Consider the following 13,486-nt stretch of genomic DNA (forward strand, 5'->3'; position numbering starts at 1 on the left):
TGGGAGTCCAGCGACACAGCCATTACGCTAACTGCTGGTTCCCTCATCTTCTTCATCTTCTAAACAAACAAGCAGGCAAGCAAACACCAAAAAGCCCTTCTCAACCCTAACTCCCTTCAAAGGACATGCCTTTCCACAGCTTCTTAAAACAAAAACAAAAACAAAAACAAAAACAAACACACACACATCCTGAAAGAGTAATCCTCTTGGGCATCTCTACTCTCTCAATTTCCGATCACAACACACTCATCACAATTGGCCCCTGCCTTCCTCTCCTTTACTAAGGCTCCTAGCCATTTCTTCCAGTCCTTCCTCTGGTCTCTCCTAGAATATCTGACATTGCTGTCCATTGCCTTGCTTTTCAACCTTCTTTCCCTACCTTCAATGTCTCCCCTTTCTCTCATATCTTCTATCTCTGTTAGTTTATTCTCTTGCACTCTTTCATTGATCTTCCCTCCCTTCAACAGTGAAGGACCAATATCTAGGGACTAATAACATGTAAATCTTTTCAATTACAAAGCTTTATATCCCTTGTATTTGCTGATAATTTATAAATGTACAGTTCTGAATTATGGTTTATCTATATGAAAGATTACACAAAATTAAAATAAGTGTTTTAGAAGAATAACTTGGCAAATTATAGAAAGTGTTCAAGATATATTAGCAAAAAATGATATTAAAAAACAGATAAATGAGTGGGTAAACTATATGCTATATAATTTATATCATTCTTTTTTCTTTTCTTGGAGAGGTTTTTGCTATAGGGCACATGCACTCGCCAGAAAGACAAAGAGAGACAGAAAGAAAGCAAGAAATCACCCCCCAGGGGGGATGGCCACGCCGCAATCCCTTCTCCTCCATTCTACTCTCGGGATCTTGGGCACACACGCATACATGCCTGGCATGAGTTTAAGCTGCCGGGTCCAGGACTCGAACGGCAGTCAACTACGTGGGAGTCCAGCAACATAGCCATTACGCTAACTGCTGGTTCCTATCATTTATATCTTAAAGCTGTTTCTAAGATATAATGTAGTGCATGCTGAAATATATATTAACAAGTCTTGAAGAAAACAGATAAAATCAACGGTAATAAAATTATTTCTGAATAGAATTAAACACGATTTTTCTTCTTTCTAGCTTTGTATATTATCCTGATTCCTGGGCTTTTGTGGTCAACTAACATCTCCATATTGTTTTTTTAAAGAATTATTTATTTAATTTTGTTTATTATTATTTTAATTTGACCAGAGAGAGGGAAAGCGAGAAAGTAAGACTCCAGGTCCAGGACTGAAACTGTGGGAATCCAGCACCTTAACCACCACACCACCTGCTGGCCCCTCTCCAGAAATTTTATAATGTAGTAGGTCACTGGAAAAGTGGTGACATATTTTTCTATGTTTTTCTATGCATAAATGTGTCATGACTTTTCAGATGACCCAATAAATGGCTCCCACGTCAGATCATCATTTATACTATCATAGAATAACATCTAATATTTCCCTTTTTTTTTTTTTACTTGCCAAAGAGTTTATATGCTCATTAGAAACACAGAGAAAAGGAGAAAGACTCCCCTATGAAGAATGGTCACGTCACAATCCCTTCTCCGTCTCTCTCTTCTTTTGGGATTTTTGGATATGCATGTACTCGTGCCTAACATGTTTTTCAAGCTGCCAGGTCCAGGGCTTGAGCCACACAGTCGAAAATGTGAGATCTAGTTTCTTCATCTCCAAGCCACAGGCTGGCCCATCATCTAGTATTTCTCTACCTGTTTTCTAAATCACAGAGTAAACTAGAGAAAAAGATAAAGCTTCCTACTGTGAAACTTTCAAAAACAAGAAACATTTTCCTTTTCACTAATTTCTATTGCATTGATTTAAACTTCTCTTTTCAAACTATTAAGATACTTCAGATTTTCCTATTCAACTATCATACTGACCACACCTTGTAGTTACTCATTAAGTTACTGCTCAGGATGCAAATTCTAAAACAAAAGCCCTGCCCTTACCTTCTTGTCTGAAGTAATAAGTTTAAATGCTTCTGTTACTTGATGAACTGTGGCACCACCACCAACATCAAGAAAGTTGGCTGGAGTTCCTCCATGAAGTTTTATTATATCCATTGTGGCCATAGCCAAACCAGCACCATTTACTATAAAGAGAGGAAAATGATTGGTATAAACAACAGACACAGAGAAAATAAATTAAAATTAGCAAATCCAACTCTAACATAAAAACATATGGTACCTAGACAGCCTATATTTCCATCAAGACCAATGTAGTTGAGATCTGCCTTAGCTGCATCTTTGTCTCGTTCATCTTCCTGGGTCCAATCCTGTAGGTCAAAGATTTTCTTTTGGCGATAGGCTGAATTGGAATCAAAATTAATCTTTGCATCCATACACAGCACTTTTAAAGGAAAAAAGAAAGTAGTCTTAATTTCATGAGAGAGACAATAAATTATCCAATAAGCAAACATTATTTAGGGAGAAATACATTTTAAAAAAATGCTGTAGAGCACATGTGCCCACCAAAAAGAGAAAGATAAAGTGAGAAAGCATCTCCCCCAGGCACGATGGCCATGCTACAATCTATTCTCCATTCTCTTCTTGGGATTTTGAGCACATAGGCACATGTGCCCGGAGGGTTTTTCAAGTCAAGGGGTCCAGGACTCAAAACCAAGTACTCAACAACCATGTGGGAACCAGCTGCTTCAATCACCATGCCACTGGCTGGCCCAAAAAACACATTTTAGTTTTGTTACATATTGAAAGTATTTCAATGTATGTTTATAATGAATTCAAAGTGCTTCTTAACAAGAATACTTGGGAACTAAAACTGTCCCATCAAAGTCACTAGTTTGACATCCATCTTAGGCCCTAAATAAAGGGGAAGAAAAATATTTTAAATTATTAAAAAATTTTCAATAATTGGGACCAGCAGTTAGCGTAAATGGCTATGTCGCTGGACTCCCACGTAGTAGACCGCAGTTCGCATCCCGGTCCCGGTGGCTTAAAACTCACGCCGGACGCATGTGCGTGCATGCCCAAGATCCTGAGAGGAGAACGGAGAAGGGATTGTGGTGTGGCCATCCCTCCTGGGGGGTGATTTCTCACTTTCTGTCTCTCTGTCTCTCTCTGCCTGTCTGGCAAGCACACGCACCCTATAGCAAAAACCTCTCCAAAAAAAAGAAATTATCAATAATTAATTGTCTACGCTCCTACCTAACAGTTTCACCTTGGCCCTATTCCTCCTCATCTACTCAAGGACACTAGGCAGGCACCTGCCAGTGATCTGAGGCTGGGTCAGACTAGGAGTTGCAGCATCAGGACCTGTTGGGAATATGTACTCTCCCTCTCTCTCTCTCCCCCTCCCTCTTTCTTTCTCCCTCTCCTGCTGTCTCTGTCTCTGTTTCACTCATGGAAGAAATAAACTTTTTAAAAAGCAACTTAAATAAATTTTGTCTGTGAATAATATTTTAACATGGAAAAACTATTTTATAGTTTAAATTTTAAAAAGGGAAAAATATGAACTGAATCTCAATTTCAGAAACAGTTGAAATGAATTATATGAAACATTAAAACAGTGTTCGCTATTAATGTTATAGGAGGTTTTTTTCCTTCTATCTATATTTCTTGGAAATTTGTAAATTTTCTATAATAAACCTACAATGCCCTTAATCAGAAGGGGAAAAAAAAAAAAAACCTACTCAAACACAAAGAAATGTTAAGAAAAGAAAGCTTGGGCCAGTCAATAGCCTAGTGGTTAAGAGATAATTAAGCTGGACCCCATACGGCCAACTGCAGTTGGAACCCAGCCTTGACAGTTTGAAAAATACTCTGGGAACCTGTGTATGCATGTCCAAAATCCTAACAGGATGGACAAATGGAGAAGGAACTGTAGTGACCACACCCCATTAAGGGGCACTTTCTCCCTTCTCTCTTTCTGTCTCTCTGGCAAGCACATACACCATCTGGCAACTTTTTTTAAAAAAAAGAAAGGTAAGAAGAGAAAACTTGAATACCAAAAAAAAAAAAAAAAAAAGAAAGTCTAAAAGTTATTAAGAAAACAAACATTCCCTTAGCTAAAAGAAAGTCTAAAAGTTATTAAGAAAACACACATTCCCTTAGCAATAGCACATGGCTATCAAATTTCACAGATAGAATACAGAGGAATTACTTTCAATGTTAACTGGTCTCTCTTAAGTTACTTTTTTCTTTTTAAGAATTATTTTATTTAACCTTACTTATTTATTTATTTTTAAGTTGTCCAGAGAGGGACAGAGTGAGAGAGAGAGGGGGAAAGTGAGAAAGCAAGCCGTCAAGTCCAGGACTTACACCGCAGTCGGCCATGTGGGAGTCCAGTGCCCTTAACCACCATGCCACCTGCCAGCCCCCTCTCTTAAGTTACTTAATCAGGAAAACAAAATACGATACAGATAATTTTATATAGATAATTCTTCACTGAATGTTTCATTTTAAAAATATAGATCAGTCCTTATTTTTCAAAAACACGCAATTATTTTCAGTTTTATAAACTACCTTTATTAACACAGGAGAATCTATTCATTCTTTATACTACCATATAAATAATCAAGCAAAAACTGATTTCTATTAATATGATAAATAATATAACTAAAAGTATAAATGTAAAAGCAATCTACACATGTTTAAGAAGATAAGAATTGTCTAAAGAGATTAAACAAAATCAAATAGATTAGTAACAATTAATATGAACTACTGAGAAAAATTAAGCTACAATAAAACAACTTACTTTAAAAAAAAAAACACTATACATAGAAAGCATGATCTGATTTATCTTTTAAGCATATGCAAAAGAAAACTGTCCAAGTGACAAGATAATCCTCTTACTTCTCTAATGACTAAAAATATTAAAATTGCTCTACTATCTATAGAGTACACAATAAAAATTCATCATGTTTCTAAAATCTGAAATTCATAAAGACCCAGATAGCTAATTCCCCCAAACTACCAATATTTACTCACTACCGCATTGGAGACTAACCTTGCAATGCCCAGTATCACTTTCTGCAATGACAGAAATGTTCTTTACGCATGCTACCCGGTATGATAGCCATATGTGGCTTCTGCACAATTGAAATGTTACTAACATAATGGAAAAACTAAATTTTTAAATTTCATGTAATTTTAATTTGAATAGCCACATCTGGCTGATGTCTTCCATAAAGTACAATGTAGCTCTAATCCCTCCCTGTGTGTACACATAAATATATACGTAGTGTTTGCTTTTTTTTAGTTAGTTTGTTTTTTAGTCTTTTTCCATAGGACATATACACTTGCCAAAAAGAGACAGAAAGACAGAGTGAGGAAAGTGAGAAGTCACCTCCTAAGGGGATGGCCATACCACAATCCCTTCTCCTCCATTCTCTCCTCAGGATTTTAGGCACACATGCACACACGCCCAGCATGATTTTCAAGCCACCAGGTTTGGGACTCAAACTGTGGCAGGCCATGTGGCGTTCTGCACCTTAAATACCACACACTTGCTGGCCGCTGTGGTATTTGTTTTAATAGGTCTCTTTATTATTTGCGCACATTCATTCTATTTATTACCAAATAACCTTCTACATAGGACTGAGTTCTTTCCTTATGATTTCTACTTAGTGAAGTATATGAAAGACCAATGCACAATCTATATTTGAATAAAGAACATATAACCAGCTCAGCCTACGTAATGCAGTCTGTAGAATGAGTACTGCACTACAATACTAGAAATCATGCGGCCAACCCTAAGTTCAAATCCCTGAATCAGCCTGAAGACACATGGGTACCCAAGATACTAAGGAGGTGGAGGGTTAGGGCATAACAAGACCCTGTCAGGGTGCTTCTCTCCTAGCCTCCTACCCCTTGCATGCACAGACACACACTGTCATTAAAATTTTTAAAATAAATAAATAGAAACACTTTACCAGCTCCATCTGAATCTTCTACCATTGGATTTATTTCTACCATGGTTGCATCGTACTTCAGAAAAAGGTTGTAAAGCTTGACCATGTTTTCTGCCGCAGAATCCACAATATTAGCTGGAAATCCCATCTTCTGTGCAAGCTGAAAGCAATATCTTTTTTATTATAGGTAGTTTATATACGTAAAAACAACATTAAATTATTATAAATAAAAACTTCATAGTTTATCATTTAAATAAGTATGAGTCATTTGTAGGCAAGCCATTAATCATTGAAACAGGAGCTACTAAAACTAAATGGTTAAACAAAACTTTAGAATTTAAAAGTCTGAAAAGACAGATATTATGCTCAGATGACTAAACGATTCAGAGAAGTCAAATGACTTGCTATTTGCCTAGATTCCAGTTCCAGTGTTTATTCAATAGCCTCCATACTGCCTCTAAGCCTTATGGCCAACGTAAACTGAAAGAGGCTTATATTCTACTTAAACTATATATAAAAGGTAGATTTGAAAAACCCCAAGAGCCCAAACAATAGCCAAAATCATCCTATTGGGTCTTTGGGAAAGTCATGACATATTTTTCTTTGCAAAAATGTGTCCTGACTTTCCCAACGACCTGATATTTCACCTCTTAGGTAATTTATAGAGTATCTACAAAGCAATGAAGACATATACAGTCAAAGGAGTACTATCCTATTCATTCAAGACTCTACTAAGAACCTAATACACAGCAGAGAGCATGGTAGGCTCAAAAGACACAGGAATTTAAACTTCCTAATTAGAGTTACTTGTACAACTTTTTAAAGAATACATTATCAAGGATCCAACTCAAAAGTTCTGGTTCACTAGTTCTATAGTAGACCAAGTATGTAGCCCTTTAAAAGTTACATAAACAGGGACCAGCAGCTGGCATAATGGCTATGTCACTAGACTCCCATGTAGTTGATCACAGTTCAAGCTCCAGATCCAGTGGCTTAAACTCACGCTGGGCACATGTGCATGTGTGCCTAAGATCCCAAGAAGAGAATGGAGGAGAAGAGATTGCAGCATGGCCATCCCCCCTAGAGGGTGATTTCTCGCTTTCTGTCTCTCTGTCTCTCTCTGTCTTTTTGGCGAGCACATGCAACCTATAGCAAAAACCTCAAAACAAAAAAAAAAAGTCCCATAAACAATTCTGAACCACTGCTACAGGGGATACATATCTACACGTTTATCCTAACAGTACTGTGACTGCTCGGGAACACCGTGAAGAATTTATTTCCTCTTCTAATTGCTATCTAAGGCTGCAATACATTCTTTTCACTTTTCAATAATAGAAAAATCTTAAATTCTTTGAAGGTAAATAAAATTTTTACAGATACAATAAACAAAGTAGATAATCAAGCTAAGAAATACAATTTTAATTAAGACCTATTTCAAATAAATAATAAGAAAAAGGTACCATTTAATTACAAAAGACTTTCACTAGGCTACAACTCACTACTGTTAGGTTTAAAACATTTGAAAATGGCATCCTAATTCTGATAATATTGTATGATATTAATTTGCAAAAACTTATGCTTGGTACCATATCTGTTCATTGTACTAACACTATAATCTTGGTAAATTATTCCTTTAACAATTCTTTTTTTCAAGAGAAGTTTTTGCTATAGGGTACGTGCATCCACCAGAGAGACAGGTAGAAAGCAAGAAATCACCCCCAGAGGGGATGGTAATGGCACAATCCTGTCTCCTCCGTTTTCCTCTCAGGATTTTGGGCACACACACACACACACACACACACACCCAGCATGAGTTTTAAGCCACCAGGTTCAGGACTCAAACCACCGTAGACTACATGGGATGAAACCATTATATCACATGCTGGTCTTCCTTTAAGAATTCTTACAAATCAAGTATTTTCTTCCTCATCTAAATTTCACTCTCTAGTCATCATTCTCACATAACTACATAATGAACCAAGTCTCTGTCCTATACATTCACATTACCCATTTGCTGAAACTCTACCTAACTATTCATCAGGAAAATTTCTCTATATCCTTTATGTGTTTGTGCCAGTCAAAATTCTTGCTCATGTTGTACATCATATCATAAGCTTATTTTGAAATAGTTTTCTCACTAATAGGTTTTACATTTCATTAAAAGTCTAATATTCAAAATTTTCACGAAGATGAGTCATTTATTTTTGTACTCAAAACATACAATTCAATTTAACAGCAGAATTACAAATATTACCACACAATTTTTTTTTATTTTTTAAAATTATTTTATTTAACTTTACTTATTTATTTGAATTAGACCAGAGAGGGACAGCACAAAAGTGAGAGAGAGGGAAAGTGAGAAAGTAAGCAGCCAGGTCGGGACTCGAACTGCAGTCAGTCACGTGGAGGGAGTCCAGCGTCCTTAATCAGCACATCACCTGCCAGCCCCTTACCACGCAAGTTTTTGATGCCATAGATTAAACTTAGGCTCTTGTGCTTTTGTTGTTTTTGTTTCAGTTGCGGAGGGTATCAGAAAAGAAGCAGTGTACAGAAAACTAGTGAAATTGCCGCCAAAATTTATGTATGTGCACACACTGAAAGTTCACAGCATTCATCGGATCCTTAAAAGTATCTATAAGCTCCTTAAAGTAAAATCACTGGTCTATCATAGATATATAGATATGTACAAGAAATGTCTCTAGCACACCATACAATTTACAAGAAGTAAAAAGGGCAGAGGAACATTTTAAATGAAACCATAGGAACATAAATATGGACCACGAAAAATGATAAATGATTATTCTTTTTATTTCTTGAAAGATAATTCTCTGCACTGTTATACTCTCCAAATGGCCCTTTAAATATTTTTATTAAGTTGATACACATTTTTGTCTTTGAAGTCTACATTATTTTTCCTTTTTTTTTAATTTGGAAGATTATCTGCTATTGAATTTTAAAAATTTGTTTACTTAAAAGAAAAAAACAGTTTCAACAAATAAAAGAAAAAGGATAGAGAGCATCAGGTAAAGGAAACCTATAAATAAGAAAAAGATCTATGAGACATATTAATAATAGCAATGAAAGACTTTATATGGATCCAAACCCTAACAAATTATAAAAGAAAAAATAATCTGAAATAACTAGAGAAATTGGACGTTGTAGGTAATAATATTAAGAAATTGTTATTGATTTTACTAGAAGGTATGGGGATTCTTTTTAAAAAAAAATATACACACACACACACACACACACACACACACACACACACTTTTTTTTTTTTAATTTGCTATAGGGCACATGTGCTCACTGAAGAGAGAGAAAGACAAAGACAGACAAAGAGAGGATGAAAATGAGAAAGCACCCTCTGCTCAAGTGGGGACTGGCCATGCTGCAATCCTTTCTCCTCCATTCTCCTCTCAGGATTTTGGGCACACACATTGTTCTCAGATGTTTTCCAAGCCACAGAGTCCAAGACTCAAACAGCAGTTGGCCTTGTGGCATCCAGCTGCCTTAACCACCATACAACACTGGCTGCTCCCCAACAAAGTCCTTACTTTTTTATTTATTTATTTATTTATTTATTTATTTATTTTTCTGGAGAGGTTTTTGCTATAGGGCGTGTGCACTTGCCAGAAAGACAGAGAGAGACAGAGAGACGGAAAGTGAGAAATCACTCCCCAGGGGATGGTCTTGGGCATGCACATGCACGCACCCAACCTGAGTTTAAGCCACTGGGTCCAGGACTCAAACCATGGTCGACTACATGGGAGTTCAGCGACATAGCCATTACGCTAACTGCTGGTCCCCAAAATCCTTATTTTTCAAAGATACATATTAAATGTATATGAAGAAAAATACTTTATATACTTCCAAAAATTGGATTTTCAAACAAAATATAAACTTGCCTTAAAATTCAAAATTTAAAAGAAGAAAAAGTTCTGACAATCACTTCACTTTATAAAGTTAATTATCTTTATGTATTATAATTCTCTAATCACAAGTTAGAATATTTTGGAATATAACATACCTGGACAGCTTGTTCCTTCTTGATGCCTTCAACAATATCAATGGGTTCTTTAACTATTGCTTCAGGAGTTTCTGCAGCAACATCTTCAATGTTGACACCACCTTGAGAACTTCCTATTAATACAGGACCCTGGCAAGGGGAAAACGAACCAAAACATCCAGATTTTATTTTGGAACCAGTCACAAAATTTTAAAACCTATTTGTGTGCACTATCGGACTTGAGCATCTATATCATTCCCTACCCCAAATTTTAAACTTTGTTTGATAATTCATCCTTATATCTCCAATCCAGTACTCCCATCCATAAATGCTTAATTGAAACAACAGAAAGAAGTAAAGAAAAAGAAGAGCAAAATGACAATTTGCCTGTGAGGGAAAAAGATTAAAAATACATATAAAAAACATATACCAAATAAGTAAATGTAATTATATATATCAAATATAACCAATATACTTTTCAAAATAACTGGAGATACTGAAGTATTGCTTAAAGCAGAAACATGGAAAAAAAATCACAAAAAGAGATTACTAGTCTCTGAAAAGGAAAGTTTACAAGTTCCAGATTTTATAAGTTCTAGCCCTAGCCTAAGTCATTAAAAAAGCAAGCTAGCTACTTTGAAAGAGTATTTCTAACATCCTAAATAATACATATAAGAAATTAAGATATAAATACTAATAATTAAGTTATTAAATTTTAAATTTCCTAAAAATCAATCAAAAAACATAAAGCAAATTTTCTAACAGATATGCTAATTTATGCACAAAGGATATTCAGGGAAAAAATTATGTAAAATTCTAGATTGCATTCTCAACTTTTTTTTCTTTATTAACATTAAGCATTTTTTTGTTTGTTTTTGTTTTGTTTTGTTTCCTGACTTAGGTTTATTCAGACACACAGCACAGGAGGATACCGTTCTCACATAGGGAACAGCCCGGGGGTCACTGGTTCTTCTGTCCACACACTGGCAGAGGCCTCTACTATGGAGCTGTTGTGGGGGGCCTGGACACCTTTGGGAGCCTGAGCTATAGCCGAAACTGAAGATGAAGCTGCAGCTGAGGCCTCAGTCTTAGTTTGGGTCTTGGTCTGAGCCCTAGCTTTGGCCTCGTTGGCCTCTGGCGGAAAGAGCCTGAGGCCCGCATTGATACAGGTGCAAGTACGTTTCCCGAACTTAGGGTGGACAGTGTAGGCAAGACAACTGAGCTTGCAGTTGCTGCCCTTCAGGATGCCCTTCTAAAACTCCTTGGGCATTAGATGGGCCTTGATGGACTCCGCTTGTGCACTCGTGGCCTTGGCATTGTTGGTCTGCATCTTCTTCAGATCCTTCTTGTTGTGCATCTTAGAAAAGCATGTGTTTCTCAGCAATTTGGGGTCTACCCCCTTGAGAGATTCTTATCTTTGTGACTGAGGTTTCTTGATGCCATTTCTGTGCCATTTTCAGGACTGGTTGTGTGTGGTGTGGTTCTTGGACTTGTCCATGTCTGCACCAAAACCTGTGGCTGCCCTTAACATTAAGCATGTTTAAATGTGCTCACTACTTACACTAACAAAAAAGGGTGAGAAATAAAATATTAAAAGACAGTATTTATTTTAAAAAACATTTTTTTTACAATCAATATACTAAGTTGATAAGAAAATACTTTCTTACACTCAGACCAAAAAAAAAAAAGAACATGATTTTCATTTTAACATCTAAAGAATAATTTCACTTTTCTATCCTAACTCCTAGTGTTTCAGTAACACACTCATTTAAGGTATAATTTGGAGAAATTAAGATCATTGCATTAATCATTGCTTGAAGAACAAAATAGCCTTTCAAGTAATTAAAATAAGGCAATAACCAAAGAAAAACAAATAAAAATCTATTACTTTTAAAGAGTTAACTGTTATTCATGGAAAAATTATTTTTTAAAAAGTATCTGCCATCATGCCAACCAGTGGTCTGATGGTTCAGGCAGCTGGATCCCATATAGCCAGATGCCACACAGCTGTGTGATTCAAATCTCTGGTGGCTTGAAAGATACAGTGGCAGGCACATGTGTGTGCATGCCCACAATCCAGAGAGGAAAATGAAGGCATGGTCATCTCCCTAGAAAGTACTTTCTCTGTCTCTCTCTCTCTCTCTCTCTCTCTCTCTCTGTGTGTGTGTGTGTGTGTGTGTGTGTGTGTGTTTGGCAAACACATACATTCTATCGCAATAGCAAAACTAAAAAAGAAAAAAGTGTCTGCCTCCGAGGAGAAAACTGGGTGGTTAAGTTTTATTTCCCTGTACATCTTTGGACTTTTTAAATTTTATACATGTGGGAACCAGCAGTTAGCGTAATGGCTATGTCGCTGGACTCCCACGTAGTCGACCGCGGTTCGTGTCCCGGACCCGGTGGCTTAAAACTCACGCCGGTCGCGTGTGCGTGCGTGCCCAAGATCCCGAGAGGAGAATGGAGGAGAAGGGATTGCGGCGTGACCATCCCCCCGGGGGGGTGATTTCTCACTTTCTGTCTCTATGTCTCTCTCTGTCTGTCTGGCGAGTGCACGCGCCCTACAGTGAAAATCTCTCAAAAAAAAAAAAATTTTATACATGTGAATAGATTTTAATATACATGTGTAATATAGATTATGGGTAGCCTTTGTCCTAAGTGTCTGGAAGATAACTTCTAAACCCTATAACTACAACTTAGCACAATGAGACTCATGGTGGGCCTCTAGATAGTTTATGCTAAATAGATGACACAAATTGGCAATGGCCATGCCAGAAAGGCCAATCATGTGATTAAAGGTTTGGGTTTTGTGCCATGTGACATTAGCCTACCCTGTGGGGAAGAAAGGGATCTGGAAATAGAGTCAACCTCACAGACAATAATTCAATCAAATGTCCTTACCTCATAGAACTCCCAGTTAAAACTCTGGACAAAGTCAGCAAGATGGCAAAAAAAAGACATCTGAGACCTTATTTCTCCACAAAAACACTGACTTAACAACAATATGCAGTTCAAAAAGCCTTTACAACAATGCCAGAAACCAATTAGGAAGTTGCAATATCCCAAACTAACTCATTGAAACCAGTAAGAAAAGCTATTTCATTTCATCCACATCATCCCCAACTCTAAAATGACACAGCTCAGGATTAAGAGGAAAACATATGGCTAGTCCCTTCAGAGGAAAGCTAAAGAGTAGAGACCTATGTCCAACATAGGCTTTTCAGGGACTGTCCAAGGGACTGATTTCTGTTGCCTGACTCTGGGTGCTAATGGAGAACCAGCATATTTTGGAAACACTGGGGCCAAAGAGAACAAGAGAGAGCACAGAAGCTTATGGCAGCACCAGAAAATTTTTAATACCCCATACAGAGCCAACATGACTCACTGTGATTGAGAAAAAGCACCTAACTCATGACTTTTAGTTTACAGTATAAGAAATCAAATACAGAGTAACCAAATCCAAAGTTAAAAAGAAGGAAATCGTAAAGACTACAGCAAAACTAAAATAGAGAATAGAAAAAAAAAAATTGGCAGAACTACAAACCATTAACAAGACTAACC

At 36.8% G+C, this 13,486-nt stretch overlaps 1 protein-coding gene across 1 annotated transcript in view; it reads right to left on the reverse strand.

Moving 5' to 3' along the window:
* SUCLA2 (succinate-CoA ligase ADP-forming subunit beta) overlaps positions 1-13,486 on the reverse strand; it is a 44,091-nt gene that overhangs the window by 9,047 nt on the left and 21,558 nt on the right. Inside the window, exons 5-8 of the mRNA XM_006140421.3 lie at positions 9,953-10,081; positions 5,947-6,085; positions 2,244-2,405; positions 2,006-2,148 (exon numbers count right to left, since the gene is read on the reverse strand). Of these exons, the coding sequence (XP_006140483.1) occupies positions 2,006-2,148; positions 2,244-2,405; positions 5,947-6,085; positions 9,953-10,081 (573 nt within the window). The remainder of the gene's footprint in view (positions 1-2,005; positions 2,149-2,243; positions 2,406-5,946; positions 6,086-9,952; positions 10,082-13,486) is intronic.

Source organism: Tupaia chinensis, unplaced genomic scaffold, assembly GCF_000334495.1.
Source record: "Tupaia chinensis unplaced genomic scaffold, TupChi_1.0 Scaffold000037_17, whole genome shotgun sequence".
In the NCBI taxonomy this organism is placed as follows: domain Eukaryota; kingdom Metazoa; phylum Chordata; class Mammalia; order Scandentia; family Tupaiidae; genus Tupaia; species Tupaia belangeri.